Raw genomic sequence first — 27,010 nt, forward strand, 5'->3', positions numbered from 1 at the left:
AACTAGGATTTAGAGGACCAGTTCTGAAAGCATGCCAATCCAACTGGAGCACCGAATAATGGATTCAGTTTCAAACGAGCTGGTTCTCTATACCTGGTCACAGGCCACACCCCAAAATCTAGTCACCAACAAATCTGCCATCTGTGGCTGAAGATGGACTGGGCCAGAGTGGATGGGCCAAACTGTTAAAGAGAAATCCCTTCTAAAGAGCAGAACTTCTGGCTGGGCAAGTACTATGACACACAAAAGACTGTTTAGACTGTTCCTGGATGAAATACTACAATTCACATGTACACTAAACCACGCAAAAAACTAACCCACAAAACCCTCTAATTGAAAATGTGTAGAAGTGATTTAGCTAAAACAACTGCTTTCCGGCTTCCCTGGTGGCGCAGTGGTTGAGAATCCGCCTGCCGATGCAGGGGACACGGGTTCGTGCCCCGGTCCGGCAAGATCCCACGTGCCGCGGAGCGGCTGGGCCATGAGCCATGGCCGCTGAGCCTGTGCGTCCGGAGCCTGTGCTCCGCAACGGGAGAGGCCACAACAGTGAGAGGCCCACGTACCGCAAAAAAACAAACAAACAAAAACAAAACAAAACAAAACAACTGCTTTCTAGTCTGACCGAGTTATTTTTTGACCTGTCACATTTAAAAACATTTTCGCTACCACAAATTTAGAACTTGGGACAAGAATATATTTTATTTTCTCATATAAGTTCTACCAAAATATATTTTTTTCTTAACTTAAAAATACAGCTTTGGAAAGCAAAATTTGAGTTGTTATAATCATTACATGTTTTACAAACAGTTGTGAAAGAAGATCAACGAAATGGATTCGATTTTTAAATATAAAAATGTTCATTTTAAAAGCTTGACCTTGTCCTTTAATAACTTCAAGGTGGGGTTCTTGCTGATTTTCTTGTTAAAGATGACCAGGAGTTCCTCTTCAGATTTGTGATGTTCATTTGTCACTGCATAATACTGAGCTAAAACCTTCACAAAGAAAAACAACTGTCAAATGGGTGTATTTGTCCTGAAAATTGACCTACAATGTTCTTTCTCTGACCCACAATAAGGCCGACAGGGACAAATGAAAGAACTCAGGTACTGGTTACAGAAAGGTGTCCTGCTCGTGACAATTCATGTAGCTGTACACGTGTGAGCACTTGGCTGCATGTTTCAGACACTGATAAAAAGTTACAATGAGAAAAAAACAATGTTCTGCAATAATCAAAAGATAGCAACATATCCAGAGCAGTAGTTTTCATATTTCATGTGGGCGCTGTTCTGGCTGAGGAAGTGTGGATGGGGTTTGGCTCCATCCCTTCCCCACAAGCCCTGAGGGGCTAAAAGGAGCAACTTGAAAGTCACTGAGACACACACATACACACTATAGTATTTCAGATTTAGAAAAACAGAAAACTGTACATTTTAAAATAAAGACTGATTCTCCCCAGCTTATATATACCTGGTTCATACTTCATACCTTTTTCCTTAGCTTTTTGATTGTTATTTCGTTGTCTGGGGCCTGTTTCAGAACTGCTTTAATAGTTCCCTTCCAGTTGAATTTACCTACAATATAGAGAATTATATGTAAAACACTGTATTTTGTTGTACTACCAAAAGGGTTAAGAAACCATTTCTGCACCATCTATTTGCTGCTATCCAGGAATGAAGAAGCCCAGGGGCTTCCCTCGTGGCGCAGTGGTTGAGAGTCCGCCTGCCAATGCAGGGGACACGGGTTCGTGCCCCGGTCCGGGAAGATCCCACATGCCGCGGAGTGGCTAGGCCCGTGAGCCATGGCCGCTGAGCCTGAGCTCCGCGGCGGGAGGGGCCACAGCAGTGAGAGGCCCGCGTACCGCAAAAAAAAAAAAAAAAAAAAAGAAGCCCAGAACGGACAGGATGCCACAGTACCGTGCTGCAGACACCTGACCCATCCAATCACAGTGGCCGAGAAGCGCTGACTACCACCCACAGAACTCATTCTTAGAGTGAGCAGGTTAACTAAGTATCATTAAGTACCACCATCCTATAAATTCCTATAAAAAGATAGGACTTGTATCTAATGAACTTAAGATTTACTAAGGATCCACTAAGATCAAGGGGCTTTCTAAGCACAGTAAGCAAGGCAAAGATGAGCAAAAGGGGCTGAACCTTGAACCAGAGAGGACAGCCACAAATAATTACTGTCAGCAGGTTAGGACTAATCTAGGGAACCTCTGCTTCTGGGAAGATGAAGACATGTAGGCTGAAGATACATAATGCTAATGAAAGAAATCAAAGATTTAAATACACAGAAAGACATGCTATGTTCATGGCGTAGAAGACTCAACACAGTAAAGTGATCAATTCTCCCCAGACTGATATACAGGTATAATGCAATTCCTATATAAATCACAGCAAGATTTTTTGCAGACATAGGAAAGATTATTCTAAATCTTCTAATTTTAAAAAAGAATAAAGCAAGAGGAATAAGCCTACCCAATTTCAAAACTTTGAATATAACTACTCTAGTCAAGAATGTGTGGTGGAGGGATGGATACACAAACCAATGAAACAGAACCCAGAACAGAACTACACAAATATGCCCAACGGATATTTGACAAAGGTGCAAAAGCACTTCACTGAGGAAAAAGACAGCCTTTTCAACAAATGGTGTGGACCAACTGGACACTGATGAGCAAAGAAATGAACCTTGAACCAAGTTTCATACCTCATAAAAATTAACTCAAAATGGATCATGGACTTGGGTGTAAAAAATCTAAAACTGTAAGACATTTCGGAAAAAACAGAAAAAAAGTCTTTGGGATTTAGGGCTGGCAAAGAGAGTTCTTAGATGACATCAAAAGTATCATCTCTTAAAGGAAAAACTGACAAATGAGGCTTCATCAAAATCAAAAACTTTTGCTCTACAAAAAGATACTGTTAAGAGGATAAAAAGACAAGCTACAGACTGAAAAAAAACTTGCAAACCACATATCTCACAAAGGACTAGTATTTAGAATATATAAAGAACTCTCAAATCTCAACAGTTAAAAAAAAATCAAACAATCCAATTAGAAAATGGGCAAAGAACAAGAACAGACAATTTAATGAAGTGATAGACAAATGGGAAATAAGTACATGAAAAGATATTCAACATCATTAGGGATATACAAATTAAAACCACTATGAGCCATTACTACATACCCATTAAAATGGCTAAAATAAGAAACAGTAACACCAAATGTTGGCCAGGGTGTGGGGAAACTGGACCCCTCACACATTGCTGGTGGGAATATTAAATGGTACGGCCACTCTTGAGAAAGCTGCCAGTTTCTTAAAAAACTAAACATGCAACTACCGTACTAGACAGCCATTGCACTCCTGAACATTTATTCCAGAAAACATGACACATGTCCACAGGAAAACCTGTACATGAACTTTATTCATAATAACCCTGAACTGGAAATAACCTAGATGTCTGTCAACAGATGAATGGATAACCAAATTGTGGTACATTCACACCAGGCCACTGCTCACAATGAAGAGGAATGGATCATTGAGATGTGCAGCAACCTGGATGAATCTCCTGAGAATAATGCTGAGTGAAAAGAGCCCATCTCAAAAGGTTACATATTAAATGATGCCATTTATGTCACATTCTGAAATTATAAAATTATATAAATGGAGAGGTAAACGGAGAGGTAAATCGACAGTGTTGACCTCTAGGGTAAAGGAGGGGGTGGGGTGAGAGGAAAGTGGGTGTGGCTATAAGAGGGCAAAAGGAGGGTCCTCGCGGGGACAGGAATGTTTGTCTCTTGACTGTACGAGGTCAACAGCCCAGTGGAGTTTTGTCCTACAGCTGTGTGAGGTACCAGCCTTGGAGGAAATGGGGTAAAGGCTACAGAAGGATCCGTAAGTCTGTATTATTTCTTACAACTGCACGTGAATCTACAATTATCTCAAAAACTAAAAACTTAACTTAAAAAAAAAAAAAGAGAGAAGCTTCACATAATCAAAGTTACAAGCTAAGAAATCTAACCCAACTTGGGCAGTTACTGAAGTTCTGTGAATAAAGTCTTGATTCCCATCGAGTCCTCGGGCCTGTTCTTAACTGGCAGGACCCTAGGGAGGGCTCTAGGCCTGAGCAGTGGGAACAGCTCTGCGGAGGGGGCAGCATTTAAGAGGAACCTTGGAGCTGACAAGTGCACACTCTGGCTGAGGGATGGGGTGGCCGTGGGGCTCCGAGCACGGGGACAGCAGGGACAGACACAGAGACGGGAGGAGGAACAGCCAAGCCCAGCTGGACCTCAGGGTACTTCTAGGAGACGATGAGAGGCAGGGACAAGGAAGCAGGGAGAGCGAACAGGGCCTCAGAACCAGGGTTTATTTTAAGCTCCAAAGATAACACATGCTTCCAATCCAGACAGCTTTACATTCCATCCTAAAAGCTGGACAGACCCTGTAAGACCAACTCACACAGCTCTCACTCATGACTTAGCAGTCACACCCTAGAGAATGGATTTTGCTTCAAGCTCTTCCACATGCCTGTGCCGCTGGAGGGCATGACCATCAGACGGGCCCAGCTCTCCTCCTCCTCCCCCAACCTAAAGAGGGCAGAGCTTCCAAATGATGGCAGCCATACCTTTTGCAGGAGCCTCATGGTTTTCCGGTTCTCCGTCCTCAGAATGTCCCGGGAGCTTAATCTTTTTCTTCTTAGAATCTGCTTCAACTAAGTAATTAGAAAGATTTAAAAAAATATTTCACATTTATACTAGCGGCTACCATTTAATGAGAGGCCTACATGGCCAGGCCCCTCAGATCCATCACCCTGCTCATTCCCCAAGCACCCCAGCCCCGTGGGGTTTCTCCTCCAAGGCAGATGACAAAATGGGCAGTTGCGAGGTGATGGCACCTGCCCAGACTAAGCCCAGGACAGTCTAATCCCAAACCTCATGCTCTTTGCCTTACATGGCTCAAAATGTAAGGTCTAACAGATTTTAGACATCCCAAAATCACAGCTTAAAAAGTATTTAACAGGGGCTTCCCTGGAGGCGCAGTGGTTGAGAGTCCGCCTGCTGATGCAGGGGACACGGGTTTGTGCCCCGGTCCGGGAGGATCCCACATGCCGCGGAGCGGCTGGGCCCGTGAGCCATGGCCGCTGAGACTGCGCATCCGGAGCCTGTGCTCCACAACGGGAGAGGCCACAACAGTGAGAGGCCCGCGTACCGCAAAAAAGAAAAAAAGTATTTAACAAACCCTGGGGGGCTTCCCTGGTGGCACAGTGATTAAGAATCCACCTGCCGGACTTCCGCGGAAGATGGCAGAAGAGTAAGACGCGGAGATCACCTTCCTCCCCACAGATACACCAGGAATACATCTACATGTGGAACAACTCCTACAGAACACCTACTGAACGCTGGCAGAAGACCTCAGACCTCCCAAAAGGCAAGAAACTCCCCACGTACCTGGGTAGGGCAAAAGAAAAAAGAATAAACAGAGACAAAAGGATAGGGAAGGGACCTGCACCAGTGGGAGGGAGCCGTGAAGGAGGAAAGGTTTCCACACACTAGGAAGCCCCTTCGCAGGCGGAGACTGCGGGTGGCGGAGTGGGAAAGCTTTGGAGTCCCAGAGGAGAGCACAGCAACAGGGTTGAGGAAGGCAAAGCAGAGACATTCCCGCACAGAGGATCGGTGCTAAGCGGCACTCACCAGCCCGAGAGGCTTTTCTGCTCCGCCTGCCGGGGCGGGCGGGGCTGGGAGCTGAGGCTCGGGCTTCGGTCGGAGAGCAGGGAGAGGACTGGGGTTGGCGGCGTGAACACAGCCTGCAGGGGGCTAGTGTGCCACGGCTAGCCGGGAGGGACTCCGGGAAAAAGTCTGGACCTGCCGAAGAGGCAAGAGACTTTTTCTTCCCTCTTTGTTTCCTGGTGCGCGAGGAGAGGGGATTAAGAGCGCTGCTTAAAGGAGCTCCAGAGACGGGCGCAAGCCGCAGCTAAAAGCGCGGACCACAGAGACGGGTGTGGGACGCTGGGGCTACTGCTGCCGCCGCCAAGAGACCTGTGTGCAAGCGTAGGTCACTGCCCACGCCCCCCTTCCGGGGAGCCTGTGCAGCCCGCCACTGCTGGGGTCCCGGAATCCAGGGATGGCTTCCCCGGGAGAGTGCACGGCACGCCTCGAGCTGGTGCAACATCACTTCAGGACTCTGCCGCCGCAGGCTCGCCCCGCACTCCGTACCCCTCCCTCTCCTCGGCCTGAGTGAGCCAGAGTCCCGGAAGCGGCTGCTCCTTTAACCCCGTCCTGTCTGAGCAAAGAACAGACACCCTCCGGCGACCTACACACAGAGGCGGGGCCAAATCCAAAGCTGAGACCCGGGAGCTGTGAGAACAAAGAAGAGAAGGGGAAATCTCTCCCAGCAGGCTCAAGAAGCAGCGGATTAAAGCTTCACAATCAACTTGATGTATCCTGCATCTGTGGAATACATGAATAGACAATGAATCATCCCAAATTGAGGAGGGAGACTTTGAGAGCAAGATTTATGATTTTTCCCCTTTTCCTCTTTTTGTGAGTGTATATGTGTATGCTTCTGTGTGAGATTTTGTCTGTACAGCTTTGCTTCCAACATTTGTCCTAGGGTTCTATCCGTCCGTTTTTTAAATTTTTTTCTTAATAATTATTTTTTTATTTTAATAACTTTATTTTATTTTATCTTACTTTATTTTACTTTATCTTCTTTCTTTCTTTCTTTCCTTCCTTCCCTCCTTTAGACAACGAATCATCCCAAATTGAGGAGGTGGACTTTGAGAGCCAAGATTTACGATTTTTTCCCCTTTTCCTCTTTTTGTGAGTGTATATGTGTATGCTTCTGTGTGAGATTTTGTCTGTATAACTTTGCATCCACCATTTGTCCCAGGGTTCTATCCGTCCTTTTTTTTCCTTAATAATTATTTTTTATTTTAATAACTATTATATTTTATCATACTTTATTGTTTTACTTTATCTTCTTTCTTTCTTTTTTCCTTCCTTCCCTCCTTCCTTCTTCCTAATTCTTTCTTTCTACTTTTTCTCCTTTTTATTCTGAGCTGTGTAGATGAAAGTCTCTTGGTGCTGCAGCCAGGAGTCAGTGCTGTGCCTCTGAGGTAGGAGAGCCAACTTCACGACACTGGTCCACAAGAGGCCTCCCAGCTCCAAATAATACCAAATGGCGAAAATCTCCCAGAGATCTCCATCTCAACACCAGCACCCAGCTTCACTCAACGACCAGCAAGCTACAGTGCTGGACACCATATGCCAAACAACTAGCAAGACTGGAACACAACACCACCCATTAGCAGAGAGCCTGCCTAAAATCATAATAAGTCCACAGACACCCCAGAACACACCACCAGACGTGGACCTGCCCAGCAGAAAGACAAGATCCAGCCACATCCACCAGAACACAGGCACTAGTCCCCTCCACCAGGAAACCTACACAACCCATTGAAACAACCTTAGCCACTGGGGACAGACACCAAAAACAACGGGAACTACGAACCTGCAGCCTGCAAAAAGGAGACCCCCAAAACAGTAAGATAAGCAAAATGAGAAGACAGAGCAACACACAGCAGGTGAAGGAGCAAGATAAAAACCCACCAGACCTAACAAATGAAGAGGAAATAGGCAGTCTACCTGAAAAAGAATTCAGAATAATCATAGTAAAGATGATCCAAAATCTTGGAAATAGAATACACAAAATGCAAGAAACATTTAACAAGGACCTAGAAGAACTAAAGATGAAACAATCAACGATGAACAACACAATAAAGGAAATTAAAAATACTCTAGATGGGATCAATAGCAGAATAACTGAGGCAGAAGAACGGATAAGTGACCTGGAAGATAAAATAGTGGAAATAACTACTGCAGAGCAGAATAAAGAAAGAAGAATGAAAAGAACTCAGGACAGTCTCAGAGACCACTGGGACAACATTAAATGTACCAACATTCAAATTATAGGGGTTCCAGAAGAAGAAGAGAAAAAGAAAGGGACTGAGAAAATATTTGAAGAGATTATAGTTGAAAACTTCCCTAATATGGGAAAGGAAACAGTTAATCAAGTCCAGGAGGCACAGAGAGTCCCATACAGAATAAATCCAAGGAGAAATACACCAAGACACATATTAATCAAACTGTCAAAAATTAAACACAAAGAAATCATATTAAAAGCAGCAAGGCAAAAACAACAAATAACACACAAGGGAATCCCCATCAGGTTAACAGCTGATCTCTCAGCAGAAACTCTACAAGCCAGAAGGGAGTGGCAGGACATAATTAAAGTGATGAAGGAGAGAAAACTGCAACCAAGATTACTCTACCCAGCAAGGATCTCATTCAGATTTGATGGAGAAATTAAAACCTTTATAGACAAGCAAAAGCTGAGAGAGTTCAGCACCACCAAACCAGCTTTACAACAAATGCTAAAGGAACTTCTCTAGGCAAGAAACACAACAGAAGGAATACACCTACAATAACAAACCCAAAACAATTAAGAAAATGGTTATAGGAACATACATATCAATAATTACCTTAAATGTAAATGGACTAAATGCTCCCACCAAAAGACACAGATTGGCTGAATGGATACAAAAACAAGACCCATATACATGCTGTCTACAAGAGACCCACTTCAGACCTAGAGACACATATAGACTGAAGGTAAGGGGATGGAAAAAGATAGTCCATGCAAATGGAAACCAAAAGAAAGCTGGAGTAGCAATTCTCACATCAGACAAAATAGACTTTAAAGACTATTACAAGAGACAAAGAAGGACACTACATAATGATCAAGGGATCAATCCAAGAAGAAGATATAACAATTGTAAATATTTATGCACTCAACATAGGAGCACCTCAGTATATAAGGAAAATACTAACAGCCATAAAAGGGGAAATCGACAGTAACACATTCATAGTAGGGGACTTTAACACCCCACTTTCACCAATGGACAGATCATCCAAAATGAAAATAAATAAGGAAACACAAACTTTAAATGATACATTAAACAAGATGGACTTAATTGATACTTATAGGACATTCCATCCAAAAACAACAGAGTACACATTTTTCTCAAGTGCTCATGGAACATTCTCCAGGATAGATCATATCTTGGGTCACAAATCAAGCCTTGGTAAATTTAAGAAAATTGAAATTGTATCAAGTATCTTTTCCGACCACAATGCTATGAGACTAGATATCAATTACAGGAAAAGATCTGTAAAAAAAATACAAACACATGGAGGCTAAACAATACACTACTTAATAACAAAGTGATCACTGAAGAAATCAAAGATGAAATAAAAAAATACCTAGAAACAAATGACAGTGGAGACACAATGACCCAAAACCTATGGGATGCAGCAAAAGCACTTCTAAGAGGGAAGTTTATAGCAATACAATCCCACCTTAAGAAACAGGAAACATCTCGAATGAACAACCTGACCTTGTACCTAAAGCAATTAGAGAAAGAAGAACAAAAACCCCCCCAAAGTTAGCAGAAGGAAAGAAATCATAAAAATCAGACCAGAAATAAATGAAAAAGAAATGAAGGAAACGATAGTAAAGATCAATAAAACTAAAAGCTGGTTCTTAGAGAAGATAAACAAAATTGATAAACCATTAGCCAGACTCATCAAGAAAAAAAGGGAGAAGACTCAAATCAATAGAATTAGAAATGAAAAAGGAGAAGTAACAACTGACACTGCAGAAATACAAAAGATCATGAGAGATTACTAGAAGCAACTATATGCCAATAAAATGGACAACCTGGAAGAAATGGACAAATTCTTAGAAATGCACAACCTGCCAAGACTGAATCAGGAAGAAATAGAAAATATGAACAGACTGATGACAAGCACTGAAATTGAAACTGTGATTAAAACTCTTCCAACAAACAAAAGCCCAGGACCAGATGGCTTCACAGGCAAATTCTATCAAACATTTAGAGAAGAGCTAACACGTATCCTTCTCAAACTCTTCCAAAATATAGCAGAGGGAGGAACAGTCCCAAACTCATTCTACGAGGCCACCATCACCTTGATACCAAAAGCAGACAAGGATGTCACAAAGAAAGAAAACAACAGGCCAATATCACTGATGAACATAGATGCAAAAATCCTCAACAAAATATAGCAAACAGAATCCAAGAGCACATTAAAAAGATCATACACCATGATCAAGTGGGGTTTATTCCAGGAATGCAAGGATTCTTCAATATACGCAAATCAATCAACGTGATACACCATATTAACAAATTGAAGGAGAAAAACCATATGATCATCTCAATAGATGAAGAGAAAGCTTTCGACAAAATTCAACACCCATTTATGATAAAAACCCTGCAGAAAGTAGGCATAGAGGGAACTTTCCTCAACATAATAAAGGCCATATATGACAAACCCACAGCCAACATCGTGCTCAATGGTGAAAAACTGAAAGCATTTCCACTAAGATCTGGAACAAGACAAGGTTGCCCACTCTCACCACTCTTATTAAACCTAGTTTTGGAAGTTTTAGCCACAGCAATCAGAGAAGAAAAGGAAATAAAAGGAATCCAAATCGGAAATGAAGAAGTAAAGCTGTCACTGTTTGCAGATGACATGATACTATACATAGAGAATCCTAAAGATGCTACCAGAAAACTACTAGAGCTAATCAATGAATTTGGTAAAGTAGCAGGATACAAAATTAATGCACAGAAATCTCTAGCATTCCTGTATACTAATGATGAAAAATCTGAAAGTGAAATCAAGAAAACACTCCCATTTACCACTGCAACAAAAAGAATAAAATATCTAGGAATAAACCTACCTAAGGAGACAAAAGACCTGTATGCAGAAAATTATAAGACACTGATGAAAGAAATTAAAGATGATACACATAGATGGAGAGATATATCATGTTCTTGGATTGGAAGAATCAACATTGTGAAAATGACTCTACTACCCAAAGCAATCTACAGGTTCAATGCAATCCCTATCAAACTACCACTGGCATTTTTCACAGAACTAGAACAAAAAATTTCACAATTTGTATGGAAACACAAAAGACCCCGAATAGCCAAAGCAATCTTGAGAATGAAAAACGGAGCTGGATGAATCAGGCTCCCTGACTTCAGACAATACTACAAAGCTACAGTAATCAAGACAGTATGGTACTGGCACAAAACCAGAAAGATAGATCAATGGAACAGGATAGAAAGCCCAGAGATAAACCCATGCACATATGGTCACCTTATCTTTGATAAAGGAGGCAGGAATGTACAGTGGAGAAAGGACAGCCTCTTCAGTAAGTGGTGCTGGGAAAACTGGACAGGGAGATGTAAAAGTATGAGATAAGATTACTCCCTAACATCATACACAAAAATAAGCTCAAAATGGATTAAAGACCTAAATGTAAGGCCAGAAACTATCAAACTCTTAGAGGAAAACATAGGCAGAATACTCTATGACATAAATCACAGCAAGATCCTTTTGGACCCACCTCCTAGAGAAATGGAAATAAAAACAAAGATAAACAAATGGGACCTAATGAAACTTCAAAGCTTTTACACAGCAAAGGAAACCATAACCAAGACCAAAAGAGAACCCTCAGAATGGGAGAAAATATTTGCAAATGAAGCAACTGACAAAGGATTAATCTCCAAAATTTATAAGCAGCTCATGCAGCTCAATAGCAAAAAAACAAACAACCCAATCCAAAAATGGGCAGAAGACCTAAATAGACATTTCTCCACAGAAGATATACAGACTGCCAACAAACACATGAAAGAATGCTCAACATCATTAATCATTAGAGAAATGCAAATCAAAACTACAATAAGATATCATCTCACACCAGTCAGAATGGCCATCATCAAAAAATCTAGAAACAATAAATGCTGGAGAGGGTGTGGGAAAAAGGGAACACTCTTGCACTGCTGGTGGGAATGTGAATTGGTACAGCCACTATGGAGAACGGTATGGAGGTTCCTTAAAAAACTACAAATAGAACTACCATATGACCCAGCAATCCCACTACTGGGCATATACCCTGAGAAAACCATAATGCAAAAAGAATCATGTACCATAATATTCATTGCAGCTCTATATACAATAGCCTGGAGATGGAGACAACCTAAGTGTCCATCATTGGATGAATGGATAAAGAAGATGTGGCACATATATACAATGGAATATTACTCAGCCATAAAAAGAAATGAAATTGAGCTATTTGTAATGAGGTGGATAGACCCAGAGTCTGTCATACAGAGTGAAGTAAGTCAGAAAGAGAAAGACAAATACCGTATGCTAACACATATATATGGAATTTAAGAAAAAAAAATGTCATGAAGAAGCTAGGAGTAAAACAGGAATAAAGACACAGACCTACTTGAGAATGGACTTGAGGATATGGGGTGGGGGAAGGGTAAGCTGTGACAAAGTGAGAGAGAGGCATGGACATATATACACTACCAAACACACAGTAGATAGCTAGTAGGAAGCAGCCGCAGAGCACAGGGAGATCAGATCGGTGCTTTGTGACCTACTGGAGGGGTGGGATAGAGGGAGTGGGAGGGAGGGAGACGGAAGAGGTAAGGGATATGGGAACAAATGTATTAACTGATTCACTTTGTTATAAAGCAGACACTAACACACCATTGTGAAGCAATTATACTCCAATAAAGTTGTAAAAAAAAAAAAAAAGAATCCGCCTGCCAAAGCAGGGGACACAGGTTCGAGCCCTGGTCCGGGAAGATCCCACATGCCATGGAGCAACTAAGCCCGTGCGCCACAACTACTGAGCCTGCGCTCTAGAGCCTGTGAGCCACAACTGCTGAAGCCCGAGCACCTAGAGCCCGTGCTCCGCAACAAGAGAAGCCACCGCAATGAGAAGCTCGTGCACCACAACGAAGAGGAGCCCCCACTCGCCGCAACTAGAGAAAGCTGGCACGCCGCAAGGAAGACCCAACGCGGCCAAAGATAAACAAAAAATAAATAAATAAATTTATAAAACAAAACAAAACAAAACAAAAAACAAACCCTGGAGCATAAGCTAGCCACAAACCTTCCGAATGCTTCTGCTTTCTTTTCCCTAGACTGGTTTTTGTCTCTCCTTCCCGCTCCGCGCCTCCATCCACCGCCCCGTCCTGGGTGCACTCAGCCTTGCTCCTCTTCCTCTGGCTCTTCTTCCCTGCAGAGCCGGCGGCCTCGAAGACAGCCTCCCCTGCAGCCTCCTGCTCGGCCTCCTGTCCTGCTTTGCGCTTCTTAGGCTTCTGACTCTTTGAATTCTCTTGGTGGTTTTCTAATTTTAGTTCTTTCTTTTCCTTGTTTCTCTTCTTCTGCCGTTCTTCCTTCCTTTCTCTCTTATTCTTCTTCATCTCTGCTGGCTCTTCCATGCTGTCATTTGCTTTGGAGGACGCGACCTTGGCGTTGTTCTCTGCACATGGTTTGACCGCTTGCTCCAGCGGCTGCTGATCTTGCCCCTTACTGACTGGTTCCTTATTATTAAGCAAAACCAAGAAACACATAAATACTCATTCCAGACACATATCATCTCATGTATCTACTGAATAAATTCTTCTAAGGAAATTGTTATTACTTACCATTTTACAACTGTGACCCCCCCCTCAAAAAAATAGTTAACATGTGGCAGTAAATATACAAAAATGGAAAAAACTACCCCAGTCCACATTCCTCTCTGCACTTAACATTTTCATTCCACTGGAAGAGTGAAGAATCCGTATGCCACGTAAAAGCCAGACCTTTAATTCTGGCTCGCTATTTGCCTTTTAGGTAGAAGATGAGCATGTAGGTGTGGCTGAAACCACCAGATTTATGCATCTGCAGACCTGGGTTCAAGTTCCAGCTCTGTTCATTACTAGCCAGGTAACTCAGGACAAGTTATTTATCTGCTCCAAAACTATTTCCTCATCTGTGAAAAGAAAGCTAGTGATATCTACTTGATACAGTTCATGTACGAATGAAATGAGAAAAGCGATGCTCAGTAAAGCAGACAGATGTACGGGAAGAGTTTTGTAAACTACTGAGTACTAGACAGAGGCGCTGTTATCATCAGTGTTTAGATTGATGGTTACCCTTAGCAGACTGTCAGGGACACCTGGGCAGAGTACAAAGTGGCGAGTAAGGAACCATGGAAATATGAGCCGGAATAAGATAAACTTCCCATTTACTGCACCACCTTATTCAAACCAGCACACAGATTGTTTTAAAAAATGACTTCAGCAAAGCCAGCCCCATTGCCTGCTGTCCTCTGACTATAAATATGCTGCAGTCTCTAGGCCTGCCCTTTCTCGAGAGAGGATGTGGAGCAATTCACTGAACTGCTCGGGGAGTCCTGATGCATCTGGAGGGACAGGGCCAAGGTCAGTGCTGGCGGCTGCGGGGCTGCTGCAGGTGTGGTGGACAGTCCAAGGCCAGGGCCCACGTTCCACTTCTGTTAGTTACCGGCCAGGTGACTGGCACAAGTCACCGCAGTCCTCCTCCTTTGAGAGGCGAGGTCACAAGGGGGGAATGCTGCCCCCAAGCTGGACCAAATGAAGGACTGGCTTTCACTGACAAACAAGAAGTCTACTGAGCTCCCGCCTCAGGCAACCCTTAATGCCCAGCCCCCGGCTCCAAGAGTAGCATTTAGGATATTAATACTAAAGATTAAACTAAATAGTTGGAGTTTACTCAGCAGCAGTTCAGAGAAGTCAAGTCGCCCATGTACATGCGGGGGAGGCAGGGGATGAGTTCAGAAAGGATCTCAGGAGGAAGAGAGACACCCTGTCCTACAAGCTCCTTCCTAGGGTACAGTGTGTAGCAAGCATGCTCACACCAGGGTCTGAGCGCCGCAGCCCCGAGACTGACCCGTTCAGCTAAGTCTCCAGCTGCTGCCTCGCCTCCACTTCCAAACCAACCCCCCAGCTGCTGGAAGAAGGTGGAGAGAGGGAGGGGAGAGAGCGAGGAAAGGAAGGAGGGAGGGAGATACATATTCACCAGCCCAGCAGCCACTCAATAAATGAGTGAACAAATTCACTCCCCATCTACTTCCTACTTCATTCCAGGCTCTCCTCCAACGTGGTCCCCTCAGGGACGACCTCACCGACTCTCTCCTGACAGAGCACCCTCCTTTACTCTCTGCCCCGTCTCCTGCCTCCCATTGCTTCCTGGTCCGTATCACCACCTGACACCATAGCATCAACCCTTATACGCAGCTGTCTGTCTCCCCCACTAGAATACAGCTCTGGAGGGCAGGACTTGGGCCTGAGGATGGCTGCGTCCACAGTGACCAGGTGCGATGTACACCAGGGTACAGAGAGTGTTGCAGCTGAGAAGAATACAAAGCCTCCAGCCCAGCAGCTCCGGGGCCTCTGAACTGTTTGCACCACGATCTCTAGGCATGTGCTGGGACATTTACTGCACAAAGGCAATGCAATAACAAGCCTCGTTTTACAGAGCTCAGAGTTTACCACGAGCTGCTTCCTGGTTATTTTATTGAATTCTTAGTATGTTCACAGCTTTAAAAAGGAAAGTGGAAAACACTTTTTTCTTGAACTCTGGAGTTAAACTAAGTAATTTTAAACTTCTGATTATTAGTTAAAATGTAAATAACCTTTAAAAAGCAGGTGCCACATAACTGCCAATTAAATGACTGGTTATAAGGTTTTAAAGGCCTAGTTTGTATGTTTAGAGACAAACGCTAGATACACTGCCAAGAGAAAGTTTCATTTTTATCCCAATTTGTGGCCAAAACTATTCTCTCTACATAAAAAAGCAAATCAATTGCTGACAAGGTGACTAGAATAAAAAACCAGTCAGACCCCGCTGTTTTTTTTGAAACACTAACAATATGTCTCCAGATGGGACTTAAGCTCCAAGTAGGAGCTAAGTGCAACTGAATTAATGACAAAAATGTTTAACAATGTAACCAAGAATGTGCCTACAAGATATCAAAGTAAGTCTCTCTGCATGTGTATTCCACATCTGGGACCTCTCTCATCAAACCATTTTGACTGAAGGTGGTTGACTCATTTACTCCAATGACTTCTCCGTCCAGCAGAAGGAAGGAGACCAGCACTTACCAAGTGCCCCCTACCTGCTGGGCATGAGCTGGGATGCCTGTATACCCTCATTTGCCTTCCGTGACCCCTCACCCCACACCTAAAAGAACACCTAGTCACCCTCTCTGTCCTCACCCTGTTTATTTTTCTTGGTGGCACTATCACACCTGAGATATTTTCTGTTTTTTGTTTGGGGCCTGACACACATCAGGTACCCAGTGAGTATTGAGTATAAATACCCACTTTTATTTAAGATAAGGAAACTTAGGCTCAGAGAGGTTAAATAACATGCTCAAGATCAAACGCTTGGCAAACAGCACAGCAGGGATTCAAACTAGGTCTGTCAGAAACCCGAAGGTCCTGTTCTTTCTAACACTTCCCGCTGCCTGATTTCTAAGCGGATCAATTCATGTTAGCTGGTATCATTATCAAACATTGGGATTAAATACCTTTCTTGGCACAATAAGGAAATCTCTGCAGTGCACTGTTTATTCCTTCCCATTAATGAAGGCACAGAGAGGCTCTCTGAAAAAGAAGGCTGTCTTGACCTCCAAAAATAAGACATTCCCATTTCATTATTACTAATCATTTTTGCCACACTGCAAGTCTAGAGTGAGATCTGACTTACATTGCTGGAAGCTTCAGAAAAGATATTCCACACCTGCTCCAGGATGGATTCATTATGAACTTTTAAACTGTTCTTCATCCAATTCTGTATGGAAAAAAAAAGAAAAAAACCCACTTATCCCATATTTTGACAGGTATACATAAGCTGTCACCAATAGGCCCATATCCCTTCCATTCAAGGAAATCGTATCAAATACATACCTGAAATTTCGCCCTTTTCCTGGGAACGTTGTCAAAACCACTAATTTGCCCTAAAAGTTCCCTCACTTTGGGGCTGACATTGGGTCTTTTTATTAATTCATTAATTTTCTGCAAAAAATGAAGATAAAACAAAAACAATAAATAATTGACAGATGAGTTGCAAGAAAGTCAAACTAAAGGGTTCACACTTCATGTATAGATTTTGTATTAATGTCTATGTTTACAAATTCAACATAGTACTGAAAGCCCAGAGCAATTAGGCAAGAAATAAAAAGCCTCCACACTGGAAAGAAAGAAGTAAAATAATCTCTGTTCGCAGATAACATAGTCTTATATGGTGCAAACCCAAAAGATTCCACAAAAGGAATCTTCAGGGCCAATTAACAAGTTTAGCAGTTACAGGATACAAAATCAACACTCAGAAATCAAGTTGCATTTATATACACTAACAGTAAACAAATCGAAAAAGAAATTAAGAAAACAATTCCATTTATAATACCATCAAAACGAATAAAATGCTTAGGAACAAACTTAACCAACCAAGGGGGTGAAAGACATATACTGAAAACTACAAAACACTGCTGAGAGAAATGAAAGATATAAACAAATGGAAAGATATCCCATGTCCATGAATTGAAGACAATATTATTAAGATGTCAGTACTACCCAAAGAGAGCTACAGATTCAAATGTAATACCTATCAAAAAATGAAAAAGTTCTGGAGACAGATGGTGGTGATGGTTGCACAACATTGTAAATGTACTTAGTTGTTTATACTTGAAAATGGTAAACTATATGTCATGTGTAATCTATAACAATTTTTTTTTTTTTTTTTTTTTTTTTGCGATACGCGGGCCTCTCACTGCTGTGGCTTCTCCCGTTGAGGAGCACAGGCTCCGTACGTGCAGGCTCAGTGGCCATGGCTCACGGGCCCAGCCGCTGCGCGGCATGTGGGATCTTCCCAGACCAGGACACAAACCTGTGTCCCCTGCATCGGCAGGTGGACTCTCAACCACTGTGCCACCAGGGAAGCCCTCTATCACAATTTTTAAAAACTGAAAGAAAAAAATATAAACAAACCAAAAGTGATCAAAAGAATAAGACAAAAATGGATATTCTAGGGACTAGGGAATAAATTTAAGATCAAGACAACAATATTAAAATCTAACAAACAAACATGACATAGCAAGAACAGAGATGAAAGATAAATAAGTGATCTAGAGAAAGGGCTTATGGCAATCACAGTGAAGGCAGAGGAAAAAGGTAATCATTAAAGTTAGGGAGATGGCAATACATAAGAAAGATGGTCACTTATGAGCCAACAAATAAAGACAAATAATGCAGCTAAACAAATATAGTGCAGGAAAGGGTCCCTGCATTAGGGAAGAACTGCAGCTATATATAAACAGACCAGAAAAAAACCGATACAGGATACAAAGAGGATAAGGCACCCAGGCAGAAAAACAAATCAAGAAAGCATGAACAAGGAAGAAGTCAGGCTAGCTCAGCACTGGCCAGAGCCGCGTGCTGAACCAGAGGAGAAGCGTACCGGTGACCAAGTTTGGAGGAAAACACTGAGATCCATGCCAGATAGGGTATTTCTCCCTGACCCACTATCCACTCTCCGTGTGTAAGCACAGAGACATTGGGAAGGATGCTCGGTGAACATTAACACTGATGGGATTCCAAAATTCAATCTTTAAAAATGGAGAATTTAAGGATTTAAGGAAAAGAATAAATACCCAAATCCATGTCTGTTGGACAGGTTGCAGCAGGACCTGTGCACTCTCCCAGCAGACCACATTCGGTCTCAGGTGTCTGCTAACGATGCCAGCTAGGGAGCTAGAGAGGACTCAGATGGGCAGCGGACCGGCGCACCAGGACAGAATCCGGAACAAAGTCCTCGGATCTCTAATACAGTGGTACGGCTGCTGAAGCCTGACAGTTTAGAACAAGGGTGGGCAAACCTCTTCTGAAAAGATTTGAGGCTTTGCAGACCATTCAGTTTCTGTCCTAACTACTCAGTGCAGTCCTTGTAGCACTAAAGCAACCACCGACAATGTGTGAACAAATGGGTATGGCTGGGTGCCAATAAAACTTTACAAAGAGGCGGTGGGCCAGATCTGACCTGTGGGCTGTAGTTTGCTGACCTCTGCTCTAGAGGATTTCATTCAAGATGTGATGTCAACAGACACAGAACTCACACACCAGGTACCTCCAGCTCAGGGGCCTAGGAATGTCATCTGGTACTCAGGGACAGCAGACCTAGGGCCCCAAAGTATGGCTGATGGCCGCCAGCCCAAATATCTCAGTTAAGACAAGGGGTCTCACTAGCTTCTCAATCTGCACTGGCAGACTTTGTTAGTCCTTCGTGAACCGATTTTCCCTCCCAGGAGTTTTCTAACTCAGTAAGCTAGTCAACATCAGAAACTTCACATTTAAACTCTGTCATCAAAGAGAATAACTATTTATTTGATTTCCAGGAAAATACAGTTTCCACACAGATGACATTTGTCTTTTCATTCTCCTACCTTCCTTTCTGAATCTTTCCTCCTGCTACTCTTCTGTAAATGGTGAATAACATACTGGAAATTATACCTCAGTAAACTAGGGATTTCGTTGCTTTTGCCACTTTTATAATGTATGCTTTCATTTTATTTTAGAAGTAGAAAATTCCTCACATTTATGAAAATGTCTCTGTTTTGCCCGACTCTGATGACAGACATCACAGCTTAACATAGTTTGAGTTATAAAAGTTGCATCATCACTTGATACAGATACGAATCAGAAAGCTTCCGTTCGGTTTTGTAGCCAAGGGAAAGTCAGTGAGAATTTGGAAATATTCTTGCAAGAAATCTGCAAAACGTGTAGATTAAAGACAAAATACACTGCAGTTGCCCTGAAAGAGAAATAAAGAGCTCTATCCTAAGACGTGATGTTTCTGGGTCTTGCCTGCATGGATGATACGTTTATTCTTGGTTTCTTAGGTGTCCCAAGAAAGTAGAAGATGTCAGATGAAGCTTCTTGATGAATTAGAAAGATCTTACAGGGCTTCCCTGGTGGCACAGTGGTTGAGAATCCGCCTGCCAATGCAGGGGACATGGGTTCGAGCCCTGGTCCGGGAAGATCCCACATGCCGCAAAGCAACTAAGCCCATGCGCCACAACTACTGAGCCCGCGCACCTAGAGCCCATGCTCCGCAACAAGAGAAGCCACCACAATGAGAAGCCTGCACACCGCAATGAAGAGTAGCCCCCGCTTTCCGCAACTAGAAGAAGCCCGCGTGTAGCAACAAAGACCCAATGCAGCCAAAAATAAATAAAAATAAAAATAAAAATAAAAAAATAAAAAAACAAAACAGTTGAAGTCTTTACAAAAAAAGAGATACAGTCCAAGTAAAATCATAATTAAAAAAAAAAAAAAAGACCTTACCTGAATCCATGCCTGCTGTTTAACATCACCTTTGTGGGTTTTACCTTCATACCCTTTGCCACCATACTTCTGATCTTCGCTCATGCATTTCACATGGTTTTTATAGTCGTCACCCCTTAAAGTGAGAAAGTTCCACCGTTAGATTGATTCTCAAATTGGAGTCTCCGTCTAAAGCTAGCACGCTGCCCCAGCCTTCTGCCATCCACACTTACATTCACATCTGTGCTCTGCACAGCCATCCCACCTCTTTCACTTACTATACTGGTAACCTCCTGGTCACATCACATTTTCCTTCTTCCCAACTGTTCAAAACCCATCACCAAACTTTCCACCTATTTTTATATACAAATGTCTTAAAATCAAATTGATAGGCAGCATTTTTTTTAGTCATATGTGAATATATACTAAATAAAAAAGAAAAGAATTCTCTGCAACAGGGTGGCTTTATATTAAGTTACAAAACCTGTAGGACTTCCTGGTAATATAGCAGGCAATCAATAATCAGTTGTAGACTAAGTTAAAAGGTGGTGTAAAATGGTGGTATCAGGTCACAAAAAAGATCTAGGAGTCTTGGAAAAAAAAGGAAACTCAATTCTGTCTCAAACGATCTTTCTGAAGCTCTATGGGGTCCTCAGGGAAACGTTGGGACAAGGTTGAGGGCAAAGTCTCCTAAGGAGAAACCACCCAATTTTCACCTGTTCTATATATCCTTCCTCCTAGGATTAGGTATGAATGAAGACTCTAGCAGTTTCCAAACTTTTTTTTTCTTTTTTTAAATATCACTGCTTTAGAAAGAAATTAAAAGGAACTGTCAGCAAATATCCCCCAAATGCCATAGAGGCCATTAGGGCAGATGCACCAAAAATGACCTTTTTACCTGAACCCCCTGAAGCTGAAGGGAATCCGTATGAGGCTGAGTTTGGCCAACTGCAAATGACCCTCCTGAAGAAAGAGTGGACGAGCGAGATCCATCCTGCCCCCTCCCCTCAGTCCTCCCCTTTCCAGAGACCCTCTCAGTGGAAGCACTTGACACACGGGGGGCCAGGAGCTTCACTGCCACCATCACCGCCGATTTCCTAGGGAGGGCCTAGCCTCTTCTCCCAGATAGCTCCTCCACTGTGAATTAATAAATTCATTCTCTGGTCTATAAATCCATTTCTTCACTGTGATCAGCACACCACACCCCTGAAACCCTACTCCACGTGGTCACCTCCCTGGGTCTGGTAACGGTGCCAAGGACACAACAGCAAGTGTCACAGACTGAACAGATTATGACCGAACCCATAATTCCCTTTCCCTGAGTCTTCTCTTTAAATCACCCTTAAAAGGCAAATGGTCTTGTAAGGCACTTTTAGTTTTTTTTCTTAATTTCTTTTCTCAGATTTGCCTCTTGCTTATTCTTTTTGGGTTTTTTTTACTGCTTTGTGGGACCAGGGGTTCCATAATTGGTCTGGACCTTTACTATGGATCTACCTGAATTCTGTGGAACTTACCAGAAGTCTTTACCACAGTCAATGCAGGAAAGACATTCACAGTTTCTGCAAAGAGCCACATGCTTTTCTACTTGTATTTTCTTCACTGATTCACCACATGCATTGCATGTAAAAAATACCATTTTTAGCTAAATGATTAAATATTTTTTTTATCCAAGACAGGTTTTAAGTCTTATCCTAAAAAGAAAATCAAAAAGGAAAAAAGATAATTATCATTGTAGTCTGAAACTTCTTTTCCAAATATATGATTCAGACAGCTAGCTTTTCACATGAAAACAACAACACAACAGAATCAAAGTTGATTAGTAATCCACATAAACCTCTACCACCACATAAGTAAAATTATAACCAACAATAATAACATGGCTAACATTTGTTGAGTGCTTACCATGTGCTGGGCTCTATTCTAAGAGCTTTATGCTAATGAACTTATTTAATCCTCACAGCAACCCTATGAGGTAAGAACTATTACTGTTCACAATTTACATGAGGTATTGGGACTCAGAGAGATTAAGTAATTTGTCCAAGGTCACACAGTAGCAGAACCAGGATTTAAGCTTCACAGGCTGTCTCTAGAGATGAAGAGTTTTGGGGGTGTTAAATGAAATATCCTACCTTTCCCAATAACTTAGAAGTGCATACATGCGTTCTCTTTCTTTCTAATGCCTCTAGGTATGCGCTGCAAATTATTTCAAGTCCCCAAATACAATAAGAACACAGCAAACGGGGAATTGAGGAAGGTTTAGAAAGTGGAGAAGAGGCCTAAAAATAATTTCTATAAGCACAAAAAGCACTCATATAGGCATAACTATGTACCCACCAGATGTTAAAAATGAGGATGTGCCTCTCAGTTTTAATGGACAGGAGTAGGTGTGGCTCCCTGTCAGATCAATAAGAAAGAAATGGGACCATATTCAGGTGTCCCAATGCTGGGTGCTGCATTACTGGAGGGTGTTCCCAAACCCAAGTGTCCCGAGCACTGCCCCATGATTAAGTGGGTCCACACCTACACATAACTACCATTTAAAAAGTTCACGGAGATGCTACTGTACTCAACAAAACACGAATTCACCTGAAAGTGTGACAGAAGTCATAGTAACTTTCCAGGGTTATATAATTTTTTATCACTAGATTCTAAGAGTATTGTCATTTTACATTATAAATAAGTTTCACAGCAAAAATATTGAGAACAATTGTTTAACCCTGCACTTTCTTCCTCATGGTGAAGGTAAGGATCAAGTAAACTGATACAATTTGTTTCAGGATAAGACTTCATTCGAGAATCCTTCAGCACAAATGAGTGACTCCTGGGTCGTGGAAAATTCTCATGTATGAAATCACTGTCTCTCCTCCACTCCCACGTTCTGAGTCACTGCTGGAGGGGACATACCTAAGCAAGGATCAGGGCTATTCCCATCCATTCAACCCTGAATGGAAATGTACATCCTGGCTGCAACTCCAGGGTTTACAGAGGCCCAGCTGGTCTCTCTTGGGGGTCTCTTGCCCCGCGGAGCACTGTCGGATGTCAGTTTGCCTGATGTGCTACACACAAAACGTGGGTCCCTGACCCCAGGACCCCTTCCTCAGCTCACCATCAGGGTTACATGTGGTCAGCTACAGCCTAGCAGAGAATCCAGAGGAAAACAAACCTGACTGTTCTGGGATGCGCACCAACAAAGACCATCTTCTCACCTGATTATGGTAAAGACATGTGAAACAGTCACAAGTCCTGGGGGGCTGGCATCACTTGGACTATGACCTATTCCCCCGAAGCCAGCATTCTGTACCCAGCAGAAGGATGATAGATTACTGGCAGGCAACAGAGCAGCCACCCTGCCTCATAAGAACAAGGCCAGAACAAAAGCCAACACCACACTGTCAAATAAATAGTCTCTAGCGGCACTCTGGTCTAAGAATGAGAGTAAACCATTAATTAATCACCAAGAAATGGACTGTCATTGTACAACACAAGGTAGAAGCAGCTGCGATGAGCCAAATTACCTGCTGGAAAATTTAAAAGTACTTTCATAATGAGATTCAACAACGAAAAAAATACCCCCTCAAACTGAAGCTATGGACTGAAGCTTTCCAACCTTCATTTTTGAGGTCTATTCTGCATCCTAATCAAGGGGGAGAGGGGAGGGGAGGAGGCTTAGGCAAGCTTAGAGATCCAGTTGGGAGGTGCAGGTTGCAGTGGAAGGTCAGGAATTAAAGGCCCAAAGAGGACCGCTGGAGACAAAATTTATCAACTCAAAGAAGCCAGTGATGTTGACAAAAAAGATGCTCGGAATATCTGCGTAAGACATGTTTTACCTCTGGGGATTAACCATACACAGTGTAAACATCAGTTCAGGAGAGGATTAGAATTTGGTCACATGTCCATCAGAAAAATACCCCTCCAAACGTTTTCATTTGGTCTTTTGTGGCATATGTTCACATTCAGAAATTTGTTGAGATTCTTTAAAAGGCAGAATGGGTAGATTGCACAGTAAGCCAGAACTCAGTCTCACGGTGCCTCTGGATTTTTAGAGCCATTGCTACATTTTTAGAGTTGATGAGCAATGGGGGCAGTGTGGCCACCTGCTTGCTAAGGAGATATGGTCTGTAAGGAGCTTACCCCTTTCTTTTATGCAGTAAACACTTGCCTGTGTGCCTGTGTGGGGAGAGGAGGGAGGGGCTACAAAACAGCAAGCTCAAAACCACCCTAACTGCACAGCCTGCCTGGCAAGTCTGAGTGCAGGGCTGACAATTTCAGAAGTGCAAACGCTACAAACTTATAAAAAGACACCCTGTGAAAATTCAGCTCCTCTAATTGAAGATAGCAGTGCACTTCCTGAAACAAAAGACTCAACTCATTCAAACTTCACAAGACTAAATAAATGTGGAAGAAATTTAAATAATTAAACTTTCAGATGATGTTTTTGGTAAATTTGTAACATTTGTAGCTCCGAGGTTAGAAAAGCTAAAAACAGGCCGCATTAAGACTTTTAGGACACCTGTCTATTGGGTTCATGTGCCATATATATCATGACCGCCCATTTAAAGGAAACCTAAGTCTTTAGCCTAAAGCCAGGCCACACTGGGCAAGGAGACCACCCTTGTCACAGCAGAGTATGATGGGTATTGGACAGTAGCGATGAGTTGATGGGCAAGAGACAGGATCAGTACGGGCCCGGGAACTTGTGAAGCAATCCAGGCACCTCAGTCTCCTTTTATCAAGATGGTGGCCGAGTTCTGTTGACCTGGGCCTGGAGTCAGGGCCAGAGGATCTGAGCTGGAGCCCGCATCTGCCAAGTGAAAACTAAATGACCTTGAGGTACCTAAACTTCGCAGATTCTGTTTATTTGTAAAATGGGTCTATTATCTATCATAGAGAAAGTTAAATAAGATACCAGATGTCAGTGATGGATCCTTGCCCAATGGTAGAATTTCTTGTGATCTATTAATCTGCACATCGGTGACATGGCTCCCAGTCCCCTCCAAACACATGCTTCTTTAAATGTGACCCTCAGTCCATCCATCCATCTTCATAAACTCTCTCTAGTCTCCTATGGCTCCCCACCCCATGGGTGCCCACGCTACTGCTGTGTTCCCTGATGACATGAACTCAGGTTTGTTCTGGGACTGTATTTGGAGTGACTTTTTACCTTCCTCCCTACACATTTTTGTATTGTTTATTAAAAAAAACCAAAACTATTCTTAAAACATTCCTTCACATATACACACACAGACCTAAACCCCATTGCCACCATCACACATGGAAACAGCCCACCTGAGGGGCCAAGCTGTCAACAGCCCCCAGTGAGCTCTGTGGCCTTGAGCACTCAACCCTCAGAACTTAAATTCTCCCATTGTGAAACAATGCATCTCGTCAACTACGCCAGCCCTGAGCCCCTTGGGGGTGGCGGGGAGGAGGGAGAATTCCAAGAAACGAAGGGTATGGTGAAAGGGAAGGATCGACAAGTACAAACTGTCCACCATCACACCTAAACCTCTGAATGTGGGGTGATGAGGGTCTGGATGTGCACTCAGGGAGGACCTCTCCCTTGCTCTGCAAAAACTCTAGGAGGCAGGTACACCCATCTCCACTGGACAGATGAGCCAGCTGAGGCTGGAAGAAGCTGAGCCGTGTCTCTCTGCCTCCCAGTTCCAGTCTCACACCCTCCCCACACACTACATCACCAGCACGGGTTTAAACACTGGTGTAATAACTATCTGTGCAAGCCTACCTGTCAGGCACCGTGCTAGGCACTGGTGGGGAAGGCTGGGGGCGCTCTTTGAATAAGTCCCAGATGGGCCCTCTGCAGGAAAGGCAGCCTTGCACGCACTCACACCCCACCTCAGGCCCTTAATCTCTCCTCAGAGGCAGGGGCTGCAGAAAATCCTGACATTTATTGAGCATCTACTATGTGCCAAGCCCTATCATAGGCGGTTAACACGTTTGGGCTCATGTAATCCTTACAAGAATCCTCTGAGTTAGATTCTATATTATTCCCTTTTGACAGACCAGGCACGAAGTGGTTCAGTAACCTGCAGCAGGTCACACATCCAGTTAGTGGCAAACCTGGATTCACACGCAGCTATTCTGGCCCTAAGTCCCGGGCTCTCAACCACTATGCCCTAAGGCCTCCTCCTTTGGGACCCAGCTCCCCAAGAATCAGAGAAGGCAAGCGCCTCGTCCCCAACATGCCGCAAGCCTTGCAGCCCAGTACAGCAGTGAACAACTATCCTGGCTGCAACCCCCTCTGTGGGTTCTCTGCAGGAGGACCTTTCCATTTTAAAACCCGGAGGGACTGGTCATCCCAAATCCGGGACTCCTTCCACTTCCCCAGAGTACGTATGGGACCTGAATGCATTTCCTCCTTCCATGCGTATAAGCCAAAGGAGAGACTCTCTAACGGTGGAAACGCAGGCATCGGCCACAGCGCGTCCCCCGCCCCACTCTCTGAGCCCCAGCCTCCTAGGTCGGACCTCTGGGCCACCGCCCCTCACCTCTGAGCCAGCGCCCGCCAACGGTTTCAACCGGCCGCGAGGAGCACGTGGAATCGCCACCGCCCGCCCAGCGGAGCCGCCACCACCCTCCAGAACTTCCCCTAGCAAAATTCGGTTATGCGCCTTCCCGCGCGCCTGCGCGCCGCGGCCACACCTCGTGGCGGAAGTGACGCAACCGGAAGCCGGAGGCGGATCCTGCTGGCTGAGGG

General features: G+C 43.4%; 1 protein-coding gene across 1 annotated transcript; it reads right to left on the minus strand.

The window, feature by feature from the left end:
- Positions 1-724: 724 nt before the first annotated feature.
- On the minus strand, positions 725-26,940 carry LYAR (Ly1 antibody reactive). The gene is made up of 9 exons (XM_060086969.1): positions 26,802-26,940; positions 21,810-21,986; positions 20,317-20,431; positions 16,885-16,992; positions 16,685-16,768; positions 13,059-13,491; positions 4,627-4,713; positions 1,486-1,571; positions 725-992 (listed from the first exon to the last, which is right to left on the minus strand). The coding sequence occupies exons 2-9, from the start codon at positions 21,929-21,931 to the stop codon at positions 858-860; spliced, it is 1,170 nt and encodes a 389-aa protein (XP_059942952.1). The 5' UTR covers positions 21,932-21,986; positions 26,802-26,940; the 3' UTR covers positions 725-857.
- Between the last annotated feature and the right edge of the window lie 70 nt (positions 26,941-27,010).

The sequence above is a fragment of the Mesoplodon densirostris genome, chromosome 1, assembly GCF_025265405.1.
Source record: "Mesoplodon densirostris isolate mMesDen1 chromosome 1, mMesDen1 primary haplotype, whole genome shotgun sequence".
Classification (NCBI taxonomy): domain Eukaryota; kingdom Metazoa; phylum Chordata; class Mammalia; order Artiodactyla; family Ziphiidae; genus Mesoplodon; species Mesoplodon densirostris.